General features: G+C 41.4%; 1 protein-coding gene across 2 annotated transcripts in view; it reads right to left on the bottom strand.

Annotated features, from left to right (window-relative positions):
- The window catches only part of TMEM192 (transmembrane protein 192), a 79,062-nt gene that overhangs the window by 10,713 nt on the left and 46,927 nt on the right, over positions 1-21,422 (bottom strand). Inside the window, exon 4 of one of the 2 annotated variants that reach the window (XM_088450272.1) lies at positions 21,213-21,344. The exons of the other annotated variant lie outside the window; for it this stretch is intronic. Coding sequence (XP_088306398.1) covers positions 21,213-21,344 — 132 coding nt within the window. The remainder of the gene's footprint in view (positions 1-21,212; positions 21,345-21,422) is intronic. 2 annotated transcript variants of the gene reach the window in all.

Genomic DNA, 21,422 nt, shown 5'->3' with positions numbered 1-21,422 from the left:
CCTTCCACCAGTTTCAGTGATAAATAAAACCTGGGAGGTTCAACACCTCCTAAGCATGTCAGTCTCAGGACATACTTTGCAGAATTATTAACCATGCAAAAGCTGCTTAGATCCTCCATCTGAAGATCCAACATAAACATGTTTGTTGTATGGATAAACTTTATGAAACCTGGGATGTAAAGGTACCTTTGTGTGAACATAACACAAGAAATATAATCAATATAATAAGTTATAGATGAGATAGATAGACATCAATGTATTTCTAAAATGTAAGGCCACCACTTAAATAATAACTATGCAGATAGGGCATGTGTACAAGGAGTTGAAACATGGAATACATATACTGAACTGGTTTATCCTCATCTAAAAAGGACAACTTGTGCCGCCATAGCACTTCCCCAGTATATGATCCAATGCATGATGTCCCATTAAACCTTCTTTGTCCTTCTTTGTGAGGAGCGTACATCCCTCCACCATTGTTGCCTAGACCACCTGCTTGTTTGGGAGCAGAGTATATGACTTGAACTCTGAGACTCACAAAGACTGTCCCACAGAAGCACACGAATATCAAACAGCAGGTTGTAAAGTAATCAGACAGGCCACCATCCGATCGGTTGCTGGTGGTCCTTTCCCATTACATTTTAGAACCAAAGTGTTTGATACTTCAGATGCATTCATGAGAGAAGATAAAAACAAAGTGAAAAGAAACCATAAAACCAACTTACAACAGCAGCAAAGCTTAGTCTCTGGGAAGTTGTTTAGTCCATTTCAGAAAAGTTTTATAAGACGCCGCAATATACTACAGCGCCAGTCAGCAATGTAAACAAAATGTAAAAAGACCTTAGCATAAGGATGTACAACGTAGAACACAACACAAATAGTAGTGAAGAGAAGGTAATGAGGCACTGCTTGTGAGATCTTACAACCTAGCGGATATATAATAATCGAGTATATTCAAGTCAAGGTGACAATTAAAGCTATTGATTGCTGCAAGTTGGTACATGAGAGGCTTTCAAAATTGATTCTGGGTGGGGAGAACCAGCCTTTCCCCCTGGGGCCACCTAATATCAGGAGCCCCACAAATTTTCCCCACTAAGACATGAGATTTGCACTTTTTGAATGTTTTGCCAAGCATGTCATATAACTGAGCTGGTCCATCAAAGACCTGAATATATTTTCAGGAAATATGGAAAGAATAAGGAAAGTATGGAAAATAGGTAGCCACATCAAACCTTTTCAAGGGGAAACCCCATGGTACCCACTTATATTATGTCATCAGTCAAACTACATCTGATTTTCATAATTTGATTATACAAAACAACATTCATCTAGTTTATAACAGTATGGACCTTTATAGATCCCATGCTTCTTTGCTAACAACGCAGTGTAGTTATAACATAAAAATTAAAAAAGCAAACAGAAAATAACTATCTTATATATAACTATCCAAACGTAATGGGGTGCAATTTGGCCAAATGCTAATTTTTCTGTGATTTTGTTGCATCATTTGAAGCAGCAATTTTTTAAAAGACAAAAAAAACCTGGATTTGCCGTTAAAAAAAAAAAATAAAAAAATGCCACTTTAAATCCTATGGCAATAAACACTGAATAATTAGCACTTTGCAGAATCAACCCCAATTACATCTGGCCTATAAATACAGTATTACTGAAAATACCCATCTTTTAACAAATTTCCAGTCAGTCATTCATTTATTATGAGTCTAATCTAACAGGACAGTCTAATTCTCACTGAACAGCCACATCTGTACAAATAATCTGTTCACAAATGTCAATACTGGCCTAGCTCATTTATTTTAGCCACAAGTGCAAAACCGAAAGAAGCCACATTTATTGTTGCTGGCTCCAAGTATCTTTTACAAAGAATACAAGTAAAAAAGGCAAACACATGAGATCTGCACTTTTTGAAAGTGCATAGCATAAACTTGCAATATAATACAAATGTACAGTCAGTCTAATTACGTACATACTGTTCTTATGTGGAAATGTTATTAAATGTAATATACAGGTTGCATTGCATTCATTGTTATTAATGATGTGATTTGCTTCAAATGAAAAGATGAGCATCAGTCTCATGAATAACTTATGGCAATAACTAAAAAAATATATTTATTTATATTTCTGGGGCAAAAAATAACCGATCCTTACTGTATACACAATAGCTAAAACAACACCGTGAAATAAAGATTTTAAATTGACTATTAAGACATTTGATCATTGACTAGGTATATAAAAAACCCAAACAAAAGTAGTATATCAAATACAAGTCATGGAAGGACTTTAATTATCATTCTGGCAACAATCTAATCCTCACTGTTGTTGTATATGGTATGGTCAGAATCCAAAATAGCATATCTTTAAATAGTAAAATACTGTCAGAGAGATAGAAAAGCATCGCTGGCCATAACGGTTTCTTTTGTAATCCGTTTTAGGTCATCTCAAGCCTCCTCAAATGCCATCATAGAAAGAGACTTAAAAAGCTAATCTGACACGTTAACAAACTGATTAAAAGACAACAGCCATCCCAGATTCGTCTGCTGAAGACAAGAGACACGTCGCAGATATACATTTCACTGGAGAGTCGGGGTTAGAGAAAGAAACAAGGACATTTGTAGAACTGATTATTAAAGAGCCAAATCTCCAGGATTTAAAGGTCTCTTATAAGGACCTTACAAGTCTGTACAATTCCAGAAGCAAAGTCACAGGATAGAAACTAGATGAGCACAAACAATTTATCTCTGGATTTTACTGGTCGTGCTACATAATGATACATGTATTGGAAACACTATGTTGGTGTTCTCTAATAGATCTGGTCACTGTATAGTTAATCCTTTGTTGTCTGTAGAGCTAGACCCTACATATGTCAGCTTAATAGGAGCGTAAAATGGGCAGTCTCATCCTAAAGCAGGTGTAACAAACCCTCATTTTTAAAGCTTATTGCATTTAAGCACAGCATGGATTGGGGAGCAAGGCTCAACTACAAATACCATAAATAACAAAAGCCAACTACTTAGTGAGATGTTTGTCCAATTAAATGGAGGACATTGATCTGCCAGAAAAAGGAAGATCACTTCTCCTTTTAAACACCAGGGATGTAAGAGGGGGGAGCGGGAGAAAAAAAAAAAAAAAAAAAGTAATGAGCCTTTGATGTCAGGGATTGAAAAGAACTCAAAACCTGGCTTTGCCTTGGATGGTTTTCACTTGCAAAACAAAATACCACCTTCAAAGTTCAATAACTAAACACAAACAGGCAAGAGACAGAACATCAAAGTAAACCGTTGAGTTTCAAGGAGATTTTAAAATAAACAAATAAACAAAATTAGCAAGTAACAATAGGGATCATGAACACAAGAAAGATAAGCATCTGAAGAGATCATTGGTATAAACTTATAGAAGTCCAAAGTTTTTAAATATAAACACTACATCTAACTTATAAAATGACTGTGATAGTGCTTGGTCACAAGTCACGTGTCCTTGTAGGTTAGAAAAGGTTTATCTACTCTGTTCCGCTTAAGAGATTATCTGTTCACTGTATGCAATAAGCTACACATAAAACATTCATTTGCACCTGCCATTCTGTGGGTGGACCCAAAATCCAGGAGAACCAGGCACCTCACAAACATTTCATGACCAAATATTTATAATACAGTGGTCTTTACTGAATTAATAGGCTGCACTCCCACATATATTGTTTCAGTCCACGAGAAGGCATCTGTAGGCAATAGTTTCTCTTAAAGGGAGTCACACATGTAGCAATTTATGGATTTCAGGCTGTATGGCCTGGCCAGCACATTAACACATTATGGCAGATGTGGTGGTTGGGTGGGGGCAGGATCAGTCTGGCCCACAGGTATATAGGGGCAATACCCGGTGGGCCCCACCATCTACTCTAGGGGTCTGTAGCTTGGTGGAGAAAGATCATGGATGGACTTGGGTGTTTGGTTTGTTTCTATGGAAACCACACCAAGACTAGCCCTCTTGGTTGAACGTTCACCCAAACTGGTTCCTCAGAAGCACTTTCTCCAGTTATTATTTCTGAATACTACAGGTAGAAAGGATCGGATGTGGGGTTAGAAATTACAGCTCACTACACCCAGTCCGGAGGGAAGGACTCCCAAAATGATATAGGAACTGCTTTACAATTTTACAATAACATACTTTAAGTTGGTAAAAGTCCTGCAGCCATCCTCTAACAGATGATGTGGGCAGCATAGAAATCCATATGTTCAGCTTTACAGGTCAGCACTATAATTGCTCTTCGCTGACTTAGTAAAACTAACTAGATCACCAATAAACTGATTGTATGATCAGTGTTACAACACGTCATTTTATACAGCAGATAAATTATACATGGATACATACAGTATACACATATACACATATAGAAAACTATACTGAGAAAACTGGATTTTGGGCCTCTCATTGTGATATTGTAGACATTTGTATCAGGCTCATTCTTTCAGTTTACAATAGTTAAATGTAATTTAGAATTAAATATTTCACTTCTTTAGAAACCAATTATATGGATCGCACCAGGAAGAGAAAGGGTAGAGAACGAGAACCTCAGCAAATGACCATTAAACTTCAGAAAAGTAAACAAGAATCAACTAATGGTGTAAAGAGCCACAAACAGTAACATTTATTTTCCCCATAACACATTTTATAACAGGAAGGCATTGCCTTCTAAATGCAGAGGTTCCTTTACTAGTCCTACAATGAGCCAGTAAAAGCATAGCACAAGCAGTGTATCTAAAGCAGGAGAGTTGTAGATGAGCTGAAGACTAGCGTAGGGATACAGCATATGTTTTATGGCCCAAGGGTTGCACAGTGCTCATTTGAAGGGGCTGAACTAAAACTTACATGTCAAATCCGTAGACTTCACTAAAGGAAAAGATGTCTTGTGAAGTCACATAAAGGTAGCCCATACTTTCCACCACACAACTGCGCTTCCTCCCCTTCACCATCAACCGTACACTGTAGCAGTGCAGTCTACCCTCCATATATTATTGGAAGTGAGCCCCATCTCTTATACAGGGCCATAACTAGGGTAGTGCGACCAGTGCCATGGCACAGGGCACTGCAGGGTAGGGGGCGCTGTTTGGGCCTGTCAATTTTCCTGTTTATTATTCTTACTTGTAGCTTCCTCTAATTTTATTCCCAGCATATCCTGGTCTCCCCTATCTCTTCCCTGGCCCTTTTTCAGGTGCACTCTCTTATGTTCCTATTTAAAAAAATAGGAGGGGGGGGGGCGCCAAAAAGTCTAGTTACTGTTCTGCCCCCATAGCAGTGCATTACCTCCCCCTCCCCCCCATAAAAGCATATTCTTAGTTCCCATCCAAGCTATTTCACGTTTCCCTGCATTTTATGTCTATTCAAGCAGTGAGACTTAAAATGTACATGATTTAGAGTAGAAAAGGCCTAGCTAAATGCAGTGCAAAAAAAAAAAAGTAATGTTTAAAAAAATAATCACGCGCTATCCTATTGCTCTTGTGTTTCATGCGCTAAGGAACAAGCACGAGCATGCTTTGTACGTGTACTTGCCTATGGAAAGAATAACACAAAGCTACTCAATTAGGTGGCAGAGTTGACAGGCTCAATTTTTAAAACTTAACTCTTGTTTTTTCCTCACATGTCAGGGGGCTGTGAGAATTGACAAGTGCATGAAAAATCTACAGGTATGGCATGTAGGAAAGAAAAGGTCATTTGCACCCCTTCCAGTACATCATCATTTACTCGGCAGCAAATTCTGCTCACGGGTGCTGTCATGAAAAAATCTCCTCAGTTGTACAGGGACAGACTGGCAGCAAACCTAGGTAAAGCCAGACTGACCTCAGACAAAAAGTAGGGTCTCACTAGGTCTATGGAGTCTGTGGAAACCCCCTACTGCCTCTGCCACAGTAAGACCTGGCACATTATGCTAGACACAGTGGGACAATCTATAGGTTCTGCTGTTCTTCGCCAGGGCAGCGAAAAATGTCTTTGCAGACCATGTGTAACCAGAAAACCAATTGTTTAATAGAAAACCATTGTTAGAAACTACTGAGAGATCATTAAAAATAATTTTTTTAATTTTTTTTTTAAAGTGTTCAAGATAAATAGCCACCCACGGGGTAACTGAAAACTAGCATTTTTAATTTTCTTGCAGAGGGTAAAATGATTGATGTTGCAGTTGCAAAGTGCCGCAGTAACATGCATACCCAAATAGACAGTATGGTGGTCGCTCACATCTGCTTAATGATATTGCTCAGGTGCTTGTAAAGGGCGGGGTTTACACTGAACCACAGAAAAAAAAAAAAAAAAGATTCCCTCCAGCACATTGCAGCAATATTAGTAAAAATACTTGAATCCTACATGATAATACAAATTCAGAGGTATTAGTTACATACATTTGCAAATATATGATTAAGCGCCGGGCCAGCGTCAAGGCTCCTCTATACCGGCACCCCTAACATTAGGGGATTCACGTCCGAGGAACAGGACAGCCCAAAAGAATCCCGCCAAGGACCCGTCCCAGGGCATCACACGAAAAATGGATAAAAGGTGATAGTGAAGTGTAAAGTACAGATGTGTCAAGATACTCAACATGCATACCCACTCCAGTTTGACGGCACAATGACAGTTTTGCTTTGAATTGAATTGTCCTTTCAAGACATAGGAGGTAGAAAAATCTGGTGATTTTACAGTTAGACAAATGCTGTGCAGCCCCCTATAAAATTGGAAATTTCTCAATTAGATCACATCATCCCACAAACTGAAATCCATTCTTCTACTGCAGTGCAGAACGAATCCGTACTTTGCAAGGCGCAGCCGTCCTGCCCAACTCCTCCCACTGGAAGGCGCTAATATGTCAAAAAGTAGCCTTCTGGTCTCTATGGATTTAACATCTGGAAACAAATACAGGTGTCCACATACATCTATCCTCCATGTGCCACAAGTAGCGTTACACATCACGCGAGAGCCGTGTGACTCTGTAGCGCGAGCATCTTTTCGTGCAACTTACCTTCAAATGCGTCTTATTCTCAAAGCAATGCAAATACAACGCAGAAGCTTCTGCTGATTAAAATTATGTGGCATGCCTATATTCTGTATGCGGGTGCATGTGAAATGCTACGTTACAGTGTTAGCGGCTGTGACACTGTAAAGGCCCCCATACACGGGGCGATTTGTATCCGATCCTGCATATGATTCCCTTGAAAATTCTTCCCTTGACATTCTGTACGATTTGTATTTAGAAAAGATACGATGGTACAAACGACCATATGATCCGATGTATTAAGATGTGTCACATCGTACTGATCTGTCGAAATCCTTCTGCAAAACCATCTAATAGACGATGCAGACACACGACTGCGGGGACGCACATCGGCATCGTAATAGTCTAGAAAATGCTAATTTTTTACACAATTGGTCGTTACGATCAGCTGAAAACGTCCATGTCGTGTGAAAAACTGCCCCGTGTATGGGGGCCGAAAACGTAGAGCTACTCATGCAGACAAAACCACAGTGGCACACAGAATATAGGCATACCGGATATCATCATAATCAGGATAAGCTGCTTGTGCGTTCTGTTCACATCGTTGTGCGAATAAGACTCCTTTGAAGGCAAAAAGTTGCATGAAAAGACGCTCAGCGCTACAGAGTCACGTCACGGCATGGCGCGACTAGAAGGGCTGTTTAACATGCAAGGAGGCTAGATGTTAGAGGACTCATCTGTAGTATGGAGATGTATTAATGGATATAATTGTGTATGTCTCTACAGGCCCGCAGTTAATTCAGTTTATTAACTCATGTTATTCAAAGATAAACACATGGACATACGGACGTAACCTGCAGGCTATGACAAGACAAAGCCGCTTACTTTCAGAGCAACACACCGCCAGATGATTCTAACACATTTGGCTTAGAAATCTAGACTATAAAAGAAGATTAAACATTGTTTAACAAACTGTAATGGCTTTGAAAAAAACATAAATAGAGCTATACAGCTGTTCTATACATAATCATTTAACAGAAAGGAATAACCTGCAGGCGGCTGCGGAGAACGTATTACATAGGCCAAAAAATAAGACTCCTGCAGCCCAGCGTAAGAATCATTCACAACAGCTTCTAGTTCCAAAATCTTTATTGCTCTTCATTTACTAGAGGATAATCATGTAAGAAGAATAAATCACCTTGCGCTGGAATTTAAAGCCCTACAATAAACGACAGCTCAGACAGCCACCATCAAACAAGAAAAGATTTGTACTATTTATATGCGGTACGGAGGGAATGAATGTATCAGCCAATACGTTGCTTGGTTTTCTTTATAAACTTTGTGATATGATCATCATTCATATGGAAATCGTTCGGTGTCATGGGATCTATTTTTCCTTTGCTGTTAATTGACTTGTTGCATTGAAAATAATGTCGGGGGGACATACAAAACGGTGCTGTAACCCACCTAAACCAATTAGGGGTTTGCATGAATACAATACGGAATAGGATTTGTATGGCTGGGACCATTCTCTCTTACTGGCTAGTTATGGTTTTCTTTGAACATTTAACTGCGTTCCATATACGGTCTACTTTTTTGTTTTTGCATTTTTAAAACGAATAAGCAATAAGGCGCCTCCCATGTATTACAGGACAAATATAAAATCATTTTTGATAAGATGTGCATAAGGAAAAGGTAATGATGCCCTAGCCACAGCTGTGCTTTATAAACTACACTAGATGAATGAGCTTTAAAATTGGTTTACAACATATTTTGGTTTAGATTCACCCGTGAGCCCCCTGTGTAATTATACATTCACACATAGGGTTTATGTTGATGTGAATAATTTATTAAATATATTTTCTTTAATAATTTATACAGGACAATTTAATTTCAGTACATGGTAGAATGCTGTGCAAGGTGACATTTATTTAACACTTTATGGTAAGGGAACAGCCATTTCAGAGCAATCCGGTCACCCTTTCATGGGGAGAATTCTAAGCATATTGGTACATAAAAAGAACAAAAACTGAATTCTCGCAAATTGTGGCCATCTTTGCCCCTTACGAAATGATTTCCTCACTCGACACTGAATCAGACCTCTTGAAGTGGCCGTATTAGAACATCATTTATCTATAGGAAATTTGTACACAACACAGTCCCGCCACACAGTGAGGCATACCTCCATTAGCTTTTTTTTATACTCAGTTTTATTGGCTGCTTCGTGGCCCAGCCCCCAGCAGTGTACGAGGTATTACAGGTGAGGCTGAGCTCTTACTGCCTCATCTAGTCTCTCACTATCTTCAGGGAATGCTACAGTTTTGGTGATTTTAAAAACAATCAGAATAATACAAAGAAGATATTTAGAAGTTATAAATATCTTCTTTGTATTTTTCTAATCATTTTTATAGTCAAAACTCTTCAGTCTGACAGGGAGTATGACAGGGAAGGCTCTGCTTCCCCTGACTGCAAGTCCCTGCTTTACAAATGATGACTCTGGGCCTGATTCAGTATTGAACACAATTGCGATTAAGACGCAAGTTTGGCATTGAGCATGCGTATAAGCCGCATTGTGATTACAGACGCACAGAGCAATCCATCGCAAAGTGAGTGACAGGCTGTCAATGTTTTGGGGGTGGTGACGGTGGGTGTGGTCAGAATAACGCAGGCGTGTCTGTACAATTCAATGCAGTTTTATGGGCATGCATAAATTAGACACTGCAATTGCATACGCAGTATGAGAGCTCCCTGCATGCGAGGAGACTTGTCTGCGGATGGTCAGACCTGTTGTAAATGCTACGTGACTGACAGATGTGCGTTGATGGTAGTGATGTTTACACAGAAGAGAGACATTGGACAGATAGGAGAAAACAGTAGTGGGTGTCTTTGTCGGCAGAGATTTGGCAAGCACTAGCATAATTACGCAGCTGCATTCCCTGCAAACGCAGTAGTAGTCGCTGCTGAATCAGGCCCTCTATACGATGTATGAACCCAGCAAAGGAACAATGCAATGTAACAATATATCGTGCGCGCCCTAAACGCTGCATGATCTGGTGTACGAAGGCGCAACATATCGTTACATGCTGCATGTAGAAGCATGGCGCCATTCCTTGCATTGTTCCATCCCTGGGGCAAACGCAAGATTTTCTGGGAGGGGTTTCTATATATATATATAGATAGAGAGAAATACCACCAACATGATTGGACACACTAGATCACATGACCATGCATTATTTCCCAACGACTGCACACCTCGCACCTTATCTACTTCCAACTGTTATTTGAACCCCATCACAAAGCCACAGCTGTATCAATCTAGAAGTGTAAACAATAACATCTCTCACAGAGACAGTGCTTACAGAAAAGTAGTACATCACTGCCTCACTGACAGAAATACAAATTTCTGACAGAAAAATGTAAAGAAATTTCAAAATTACTACATAACTTAAGAGAACCTGACAGCAATCTTCTCCAGAGAAAAGGACTTAGCTGTACTGGATTCTATAATGCTCAGGGGCGCTGAGAGGGGGTGTACCAATTACCCGGGGTCGGGCTTGCTGGTGGGCGACAGAGTAAGACGCTGCCCCCCCTCCCTCCTACCTGTCAGCAGCCCAGCACACGCTGCTGTGTGCTGGGCTGCAGTGGGAGACTGCTCACTCTATCTGTCTCTGGATTTCCACCGGGCTGAGGGGTTCACAGAAACCTCGCGGCGCTGCAAAATTTTTTTTTCCTAAGGGACATGGTCTAATCGTGGCATGCCTCCCACGATTAGACCATGTCTCCTTCCCCTGGGCCGGCTCTCTACGTCCCTGTGACCGCACACCAAAGTGTGGTATATCTAATACAAATATATGCAAATACTATTTGCTTTATTACATTATTTAAAGAAGAAAGGACCCATTGACAACTTTGGGAGTCTATTTACTAAGCTGTGTTAGGAGATAAAGTGAACGGAGATAAGGTACCAGCCAATCAGCTCCTAACTGACATGTTACAGGCTGTTTTTGAAAAAATGGCAGTTAGGAGCCAATTGGCTGGTACCTCATCACCGTTCACCTTATCACCTAACACAGCTTAGTAAATAGACCCCTTTATTTTGATAACTAAAGGGTAATTTTCACACATCACTGCTCCCCCCCTGAAGTAATTTGGCACAGCCGAGATACAGTCCTGGAATACTCATCCCCATAACAGCCTATTTGTCCAGGTTTTGACACCCAGCACTGTGTTGTGCTGAACTGCAGTGGTCCTTATTGTCCCACTCCCACAGCACTGCTAGTTGGGGGAGGGGCAGTAACTTTCTGCTTTGGTAGAATTATCCATTCAAAAGCACTTGAGGGTTTGGAAGAGCACAGAGAAAGCATTAATACGAATCAATTTATTCTTGGAAAATTGAAAAAAAATAGGTAATTTACATAGTAGGACATTTTAAATGACTTTGGACTTGAGGACTACACATTTGTGCATATTATTATCAGCTCTAATAAGATGGCTCAAGACTAAGTAGAACATTATACTCATATTAGCATTTTTGACACGTCATTCACAGAATCTCGTTATTCAATAAGTTAGTATTGCAATATGTTTATTAGGTAAATATTTCCTTGTACACCACATTTATTGTAACTATTTCCCCTATCACACCACTTTCATTCTGCACAATCCTTCACTCGTCCTCTGCAGCGTCTCACAGCCCCTATATATACCACCCTCCTCCTCCAATTTCCTTTCACTCATCCACCCCCACAAATTAGTACATTTCTTGTTTGTTTTTTGTTTTCTTGACAGTCAAACATGTGCCAAAAAGGTTATAAAATTATTTCTGTAGCGTGGTCTCCAGAAGACTCGGATTGTTGCCACAAATAGACACTGCAGTGGCCACATCGGTAATGGCTTTTTTTACATGCAGTAACCAGTTGGCTTGCATGGTGACGTGTGTATGACGTGCGTGTGCCTGTGTCATGCATGCACCACACACAAATGGAGACCGGAAGCTGTGGTAGCAGGGAATGGAGAGACCACATTAAATCCAATGAGAGCTGTGAGGGGGGGAGAGCCTCGGGGTAGCATCAGGCCTGTACAGTGCTGCTGCAGCACTGACACACAGGGCGAGGTCACCAGAGCGCAGACACAGAGTTGTCTCTGGGATAGGGAAGCGCTGCAGTCACACAGGGGACACATAAATGGAGGGGATGTAGTGTATATGCCGGCGGACGGGATGCTGGCTGTTGACATACAGACGCCAGAATCCTGCAGCACGGCAAAATGCTGACGCCGCTATCCCGAAAGGGATCAGGATACCGGCGTCTGCATCCTGACCGCTAGAATCCTGTATGAAGGATCCGCGGCAAGTATGCGTGTGAGCCCGGGGGAAGGGGGTAATTAGGTTTAGTGACCCCAGGTGGAAAATTAGGGTTAGGCACCCCCTGAAGAGGGTTAGGCACTACCGGGGAGAGGTTAGGGTTAGGCCCCCCCCCCCCCCCCGGAAGTTAGGTTTAGGGTGCCGGAAGGGGGGTGGTTAGGGTTAGGCACCACTGCGGGGAGGGGGAGGTTAGGGTTAGGCACCGCTAAAGGAGGTTTAGGGTTGGGGGTGGGGAGAGAGGGAGAGTGTTAGGTTACTTACGGCCACTGTCGTGATTCTGCACCTTCGCGCTTCCAGCGTTGGGATTTGAACCAACGTCTAGTCAGCCGCCGGTATTTCATACCCAACCCAAATGGAGGAGCTCAGGTAGAAGGGAATAGAGGAACCACAATGAGAACTGTGAGGGGGTGGGCTGCTAGACACACAGATAGAGGATTATATAATAGATGAGGTGTTCGCTTTCTAGCTTGCCAGTCCAAGCACACCTACCACACACATTCTGATCATTTCTTGAACTGAAGCAATGGTAGCGTTACTGAGCCTAGAAAGCACCCATGTATGCCCATTTACAAATGCTTACAAAAGGGTAATTCTAACAAGAATTGTATCTGGCTTGCAGGGTGCCTGGAACGACACACTGCAGCCTGGACAGCCACTGCAGAGCTGCCCCTACCCCTCATGACCAGTAGGGGAGTAAGGGTCAACCCTGCTATGGCCCTGAACAGCACAGACTGAGGTTGTGTGTTCAATTCCCACTACGGCTCTAACTGTGTGGAGTTTAGAAATTCTCCCTGTGCTTACATAAATTTCCATCCCACACTTCAATAATATACTGGTAGGTTAATTGGCTACCAACAAAATGAACCCCTAGTGTGTATGTGTGTGAGCATGTGGTAGGAACATAGATTGTAAGCTCCAATGGGGCAGGGACTGATGTAAATGGACAAATATTCTCTGTAAAGCGCTGTAGAATATGTGTGCGCTATATAAATAACTGGTAATAAATAAAATAACATGAAGGTTGGAGATGAATATAAAAATGTAATCATAAACAGATGTCAACAGGAGAAACAATCATATGGCATAAAGTTATATAACAGCCATAATACAATATTTTAAAGTAAAATGGTTCACATAAATGGCAGCGTTAGAAAATTCAGTATATGCCACAGAATTCTTATTTTCTATTTGCAAGAAGAGCAAACATTTCTATATCAATGAAAACCAGAGACTCTACTTTATATAAAATATGTAGTTTGTGTTCAATACCTATCAAATTCAACATAAAAACCCATCACCTGGTTTGGCCTCCCTACTGTGAGGCATACTGTAGGGACATTCTAAGAAAATGAAACACCTAAAAACAGATGCAGGATGTACCCCTCTGACCAAATTATGCCAGTCATCCATTTTCCTGCTCGGCACTCATGTATAAACTGCCTCATTATGAAATGATCATGTTGCCTAGCTGTAGTGCAGTGTGCAGTGAAATGAGGGCAATAACACAATAATGTTGGAGAAGATAAATGATTATATAAAACCAAACGTCCTTTCGGTGTATGAGCATACACTTTGCTATGCTTTACAGTATATGGACTGTTTAAAATACAAACCATGCCTGTTTTATTCACATATGACTAAGGGAATACTACGCAGTTTCCAGCAGATTAGCAATTAAGTAAAAAATTACACCACCAGTTTGGGAAAGTATTTGGACAGAAAACTTATAAAAGTCAAATGATTCTAAATAAACTCAAAAAAGGAAACTGCATCTCAAACAGTCCTGGCTACATCCCCACTAGAGATTGCATAACACAGCTAAAGTGTTTGATCTAGACTGTGAAAATATCCTTTAATCTTGTTAATTGCTCAAATAGCTGGAAAAAAATAAATTAGCAAATATTACAAGAAGACGGTAATTGAATATTCTAGAGAACACGGAAATACCCTCTTCTTGTGGGCTTCAAACAGAAAGACAAGCGTCTGCCTGCTAATACACAGTATGTGAGCAAAAAGGATTACTGGGAAATGCAAAAAGAAGGAGACAACCACATTAGATTTACTACATAACCAGGAGTGGAAATTCATGCTGCATAGCCATAGTACGTTCTGGGCAGTATTCTGGATTAGTTACAAATTACAATGCAGTTGTTTATCCGGAATGTTTTAAAAATGGGTCTAGTTTTAAATGGCTGAAATCACATAAGAAAATAGGAGGGTATAGCTACATCAAGTATTCCAATTTTCATAATCATCACTGCATAAATTACTTACTTTCACTATTGGCTTCTGTGACATCCCAGACTGAAGGGTCCAGGTGCAGGTGTGGGGTGAATAATGGTGATATGATTCACATCATCACAACCTGGGACAAAGATTCAGGTCAACATAATACAAACAGCATCAAAGCGACAGCTATATAATGTAGAGATCATCGCAGTGATTGCCATATAAGGCATGGGAGCATCACAGTGACTGCCATATTATACAGAGAACATCAGTGGCAGCCATATAATACAGAGAGCATCAGTCACTACCGGGATCGGTATGAATGACTGCCGGGCCTACGTTGGGTGGTTCAAATCCAGACTTCGGAAGACTGGCAGCAGTGAAGATCCCGAAAGGTAAGTAAACTAACTATACATAACCCTCCCCTCCCCCCTAACCCTCCCTTAGGGGTGCCTAAACCTAACCCCCCCGTCTCCACAGCCTAAACCTAACCCTCCCGGGGGGCGCTGAAGCCTAACCCCCCCGGGAGCCCCTAACCTAACTCTTACCTGGAGAGGTGGGGGACGAAGCACTCACATGAGGACACAGGAACTAGGGGGTCTATTTACTAAGCAGTGTTAGGAGACAGAGTGAAAAGTGATAAGAAAGTGATAAGGTGCCAGCCATTCAGCTCCCAACTGTTATTTTTTAAACACAGCCTGTGAGATGACAGTTGGGAGCTGATTGGCTGGCACCTTATCACTTTCTTATCACTTTTCACTCTGTCTCCTAGCACTGCTTAGTAAATAGACCCCTCAGACTGAGAAAGCCATATCATGTACAAGTGCAAATATCGGATTATGAGGATTGGCACCAGCACTTGAGAACAGCTGTTACAAATAAACCGCTGATGCCGATAGGTGCTCTAGTCATTGCTTGGGCATATGTTATACTTTTGCATGTGTATTTTAGCTAAATCTTTCCATACATGAGATAGAGAGTGGTTTCTGCTTTTTAAGCTTCGTTGATGCCTAATAGCGAAAGCATATTTTGCATGGGGTAAACCAGGCGCACATGTTATTGGTGGCAATCTGCACATATTTTGCAATGCGTACACCACAGCATATGGGCCCACCCATATAGGACATTGAACATTGAACTTGTAAATTCATCCCAGACGCCCGGAGGCAAGTTATAATTTAGTGAAATCACAGCCACTGACACTGTAATGTAGCAATTTGCATGCAGACAGGCTATAGATAGACAAAGCAGCAGCTGATGGTCTGACATGGAGCTCTCCACTAGTGTATGGTGGCTACTCTGGTGCCGGGAAAAGGTGCCATCTATTGGGCAGTCATGATGGTACACTCCGGGTACATACTTACAGCCCTAAATGGGGTGAATATGTTGTGAACAATGGAGGAGGTGCCCCTTCAGAGCTGAGACCGGCGGCAGGCGCCTCCATAGTTCTGCCCCTGTACTTATCCTCCCCTGTTCTCCCCCTGACCATCCCTTCCTGTAGCCTAACTTTAACCCTCCCCACCCCCTAGCCCTAACCCTTCCAGTTAGTGCCTAAACCTAACCATCTCCTAACCCCCTCCCAGTGGTGCCTAACCCTAACTCCCCCCCCAGGGATGCCCAACTCTAATCTCCCCCCCCAAAAAAACTAACACTAACCCCACTATGGTACCTGAACTTAACCCTCCCCCCCCCCCCGCGGCTAACAGTTAAGACACCCCGAAGTTACCCGGTCTGGCTGGCATCTGTCTGTGTTCCGGTGTCGAGATTAAGATATCTTAAGCCCCGTGTCAGACTTCCAGCGTTGGGATTCAGACTGGCGGCATGCCGTCCGCCGGTCTGCTAACTACATCCCGTTTAAAGTAACAAAATAGAACTAAACAAGTACCTGATAACAGTTATTGCCCACCTGGAATCCTACAGTCATCCAAACGTTCTCCATATAATATATCAATACTAGTTTAACATCCATACACAGATATAGTACTGTAAGGTTCATAATCCTTACACATCCACACCAACAATTACACATTAATTACCATAGAGCACTAATCCCCCCTGCCCTTCCACTCCCCCCCCCCTTTTTTACCTTCCCCCACCCAATTTTATGATTTAGAGGAAATTATGACCAAATCTTATTTGTCTACACACCCAGAATGTATGGGGGACACCTGAATTTTAGTGAAATTCCATAGAGTAGTGCTCCCACCAGAATTGTGCCCATTTCCTAGTGAAATGGACAGGATAGGGCTGCGAGGATGCATTTTTCTGTACATTGTGTCACTATAGCTCCATACACTCTGGGATTTATTCGGAGGTAAACACTAATGCTGGCGCAACAGTGACTTAATGCAGCATGACTGTCTTTATGCTAATGCTGCAGTCGATGGAATTTGTACAGACACGCCCACCGGCTCCGGCGCTGATCTGCTGCTTTGCATAGAAAGATGCACCATGGGTCGCACTATCGACCATTACACCAACCGTATGAAGGCACAGAATAAAAACATGGCCGCCGAAATCAGTGCATTTGTGGAAAAAGTAACAACCGCTGACCGTGACATGCCCGCGTCTGGCCAGCCACCCCCGTTATCACCAAAAAACAAAGACTGAAATTCCACTCCTCTGCTTACCCTGGCATTCACTATCAGGAAGCATGCGCAGTGCGACTCGGACACATGCCTAGACTGATTAAATCGTTTGTTTGCATCCAACATCTATATATCTATCTAAACACACACACATATATATTACACACACATATACACACTCACACCACACACTCACACCACACCCACACATATATTTCCAACACTGGCTTGGTACTCCTCCTTTAAAATAATAGATACCGGTCCCCTCCGCAGTAGGGTTAATACAAGTGACAAAGTGGGTGCGGCACTCGACGGTAAGTAAAACAAGACAGGGTTACGGACCAGTTATCAGGTTTCAACGTTTCAATCTTCAACAAATTTTCATCAGGAATACAAAACAAAGTCAACAGCACTTACATATATACACTAAGACTCACCCCAAGTGTGCTGCAGCCAAAGTCCATCTGCGCAGCGTGAGACGTCAGCATGTCGCACAGCATCAGCGGATGTAACGTCAGCCGCTCACAGAAGTTACGAGGCAACAATTAGTGAACCACCACCAACATACAAAAAAAAGTTTTTGTAGTAGAATACAGCAAGTATGACATAGATCACAATGACAGTGCTTTTTATTTCATTGTGATCTGTCATACTTGCTGTACTCGACTACAAACATTTTTTCCGTATGTTGGTGATGGTTCACTAAGGGTACACACCTAAAGAGTATCTGTCCAACCATTCAACTAGTTGATTGGTTAGAATGAAAATCTGGTAAGGTATGAAAGCAAATGACAATCAGCAATTTGCTCCCAAACATCGGAAAATGGACAAAAACTGTTGTTTGAACAAATTGTTTAGATCAAACATTTAACAAACTTGTCTGATGACCATTTTCATCTGTTTTCTGGCATTTAGGAGCAAATTGCTGATCATCAGTTACTCCCATACGTTACCAGATTTTCATTCCAACCAATCAACTAGTTGGATGGTTGGACAGAAAATCTTTACGTGTGTAGCCAGCCTAATTGTTTACTGTTGCCTTGTAACTTCTGTGAGCGGCTGATGTCACATCCGCTGAAGCTATAATAATAATAATAAAATATATATTATATATAATGTGGTAAATGACTATACTAGTTGCAAACGTCTGGTTTTTAAAGGAATATCTACATAGGTGTATAGAGGCCCATTTCAAGCAACCATCACTCCAGTGTTCTAATGGTACATTGTGTATGCTAAGCACGTTAGAAGACTAATGGATGATTAGAAAACCCTTGTGCAATTATGTTAGCACAGCTTAAAATGGGTTTGCTCGTTAAGAGAGGCTATAAAACTGGCCTTCCTTTAAGCTAGTTGAGTATCTGGAGCATCACATTTGTGGGCTCGATTATACTCTCAAAACGGCCAGAAAAAGAGAACTCTCATGTGAAACTCGACAGTCTATTCTTGTTCTTAGAAATGAAGGCAATTCCATGCGAGAAATTGACAATAAACTGAACATTTCCTACAACGGTGTGTACTACTCCCTTCAGAGAAAAGCACAAACAGGCTCTAACCAGAGTTGAAAGAGAAGTGGGAGGCCCCGGTGCACAACTGTGCAAGAAGACAAGTACATTAGAGTCTCTAGTTTGAGAAATAGACGCCTCACAAGTCCTCAACTGGCAGTTTCATTAAATGGTACCCGCCAAACGCCAGTGTCAACGACTACAGTGAGGAGGCGACTCTGGGATGCTGGCTTTCTAGGCAGATTGGCGAAGAAAAAGCCATATCTGAGACTGGCCAATAAAAGGAAAAGATTAATATGGGCAAAAGAACACAGACATTGGACAAAGGAAGATTGGAAAAAAGTGTTATGGACAGACTATTCGAAATTTGAGATGTTTGGATCACACAGAAGAACATTTGTGAGATGCAGAACAAGTGAAAAGATGCTGGAAGAGTGCCTGAAGCCATCTGTCAAACATGGTGGAGGTAATGTGATGGTCTGAGGCTACTTTGGTGCTGGTAAAGTGGGAGATTTGTACAAGGTAAAAGGGATTTTGAACAAGGATGGCTATCACTCCATATTGCAACGCCATGCCATACCCTGTGGACAGCACTTGATTGGAGCCAACTTCCTCCTCCATCAAGACAATGACCCAAAGCACACCTCCAAATTATGCAAGAACAATTTATGGAAGAAGCAGACAGCTGGTATTCTGTCTGTAATGGAGTGGCCAGCGCAGTCACCAGATCTCAACCCCATTGAACTGTTGTGGGAGCAGCTTGACCGTATGGTACGCAAGAAGTGCCCATCAAGCCAATCCAACTTGTGGGAGGTGCTTCAGGAAGCGTGGGGTGATATTTCTTCAGATTACCTCAACAAATTAACAGCTAGAATGCCAAAGGTCTGCAATGCTGTAATTGCTGCCAAAGGAACATTCTTTGACGAAAGCAAAGTTTGAAGGACAAAATTATTATTTCAAATAAAAAACATTATTTCTAACCTTGCCAATGTCTTGACTATATGTTCTATTCATTTTACAACTCATTTGATAAATAATAGTCAGTTTTCATGTAAAACACGAAATTGTCTGGGTGACTCCACACACACACACACACACACACACACACACACACTAAAACGGAACCAAAATTAACACAACACAAGGGACAGGTATCAATATGATAATGGCACGGAGGTCTGTTCCTCTGATTTACTCCTCTCTATTGAACCTGTACATCTTTGCTCTGCTCTGGTATCTTTCATTTATTTTTTATGTTCAATCTATTCTTTTACTGCATTCTATATATACTGGATTGCGTCTAGCTCTGTATTAATGCATAAATAATACAATATGTTTTGCACGATAGAATTTGTGAGTATACTATACTGTTATTCAAGTGATGACTTGGAACATTATAAACCGCAATCACAAAAAAAAAAAAAAACCACATTCCTTTTAATATCATTCCAGTTATATATTTGCGCCACCATCAGGATCAGGTTTTAAAATATTCTTTATTGTGAAATGTGCTGAGCATTATACAACACAAAAGTGATGGACTGGGGGCGATTTTTACAGAACTGTGCAAACTCAACTAACTTACTGAACATAATACTGCACATAGAGGAGCATGCTATATACTGGGCTATAATGTGTTGCAGAAAAAAAAATGGCTATTTGGAGTCAAAGACTTCTACAAATCAACCTAGAAGGCATAAGGAAAGGTCCGATACCATATACGCTGGAATAATGACAAACCTAATTTTAGTAGATTAGTCATTGCGTGTTGGAGCCTCTGAAATGTGAGGACAGCCCCAGAAATAAAGCAGAGGGTGAGCGGGCTTTGATTAGGTGAGCAATACAAGCATTGCTGTAGATCTGTCATCACATTTTGCAAAAGCTGCTTCTGGGCTATTTCAATAAGCCTGAGGGAAACATACTTAGGAGGTAATAGTAGAAATCCTCATCTGTGCAGATAACAGCCCTGAGAGGGCATAAACATACATCAAAGAAACCCTATGCTCAGGAGGGAGGAAACACTTCTCATTCCAGGGACAGTAAAGAATGCCCATTCCCTATGGAAGAGATAAGGCCTCCGGAAAAGAACCGGAATATTGGAAGTAAAGATGGAACATATCTAAATGTATAAAGAATAAACGGTGACAAAAAGATTTTGGTTCCACGTCTGTGTCCAAACTTGGTAGATTCCGTACATTGTTTGATGCCATCTTCCTAGATGTCCATATCACTGCCTAGCCTGTGTGGGCTTCTGTCGGAGGCACATTCCTGCTGCATTCCTCCCATACACCTCCTGGATATTTGCAGTTCTAAGCAAACACTGAAACTTTAATGATCTACTTTCAATTGTTACGGTTTCCTGTTTTCCTTTTTACCCCCAAACTTTCACATAAAAGGTAGTAACATAAAAAGGTCAGAGGTCACAGAATTAGAGCACTTTTGTGGCAGTCTAATAAGAAAAAAAGTGTATTTTTGGCGCGGAAGGTTGTGCGCAGTGCAGAGACATTTCTCAGACTGTCTGTGAAGGATGTGCTCACCTGTGTACATCAGGAGGAATATCACAGTTAGGATCAGCTCCAGGATCAGGACACTCAGGATGATGTAGAGATAGATGTTACTGTTACCAAAGGATTCCTGGGCAGAGATTATTAGAAGGACAACAGCATTGCCTAGCAGAAAGGAACAGATAATTACAAGAGGATCTCTTCATGTAACAACAATGCTTCTTGGGCAATGAAAAGCAAAAC

This window comes from Taudactylus pleione, unplaced genomic scaffold, assembly GCF_031769625.1.
Source record: "Taudactylus pleione unplaced genomic scaffold, aTauple2 ptg000513l, whole genome shotgun sequence".
Classification (NCBI taxonomy): domain Eukaryota; kingdom Metazoa; phylum Chordata; class Amphibia; order Anura; family Myobatrachidae; genus Taudactylus; species Taudactylus pleione.
The sequence above is the reverse complement of the archived record's forward strand: the minus strand, read 5'-3'. Positions and strand labels throughout refer to the sequence as shown.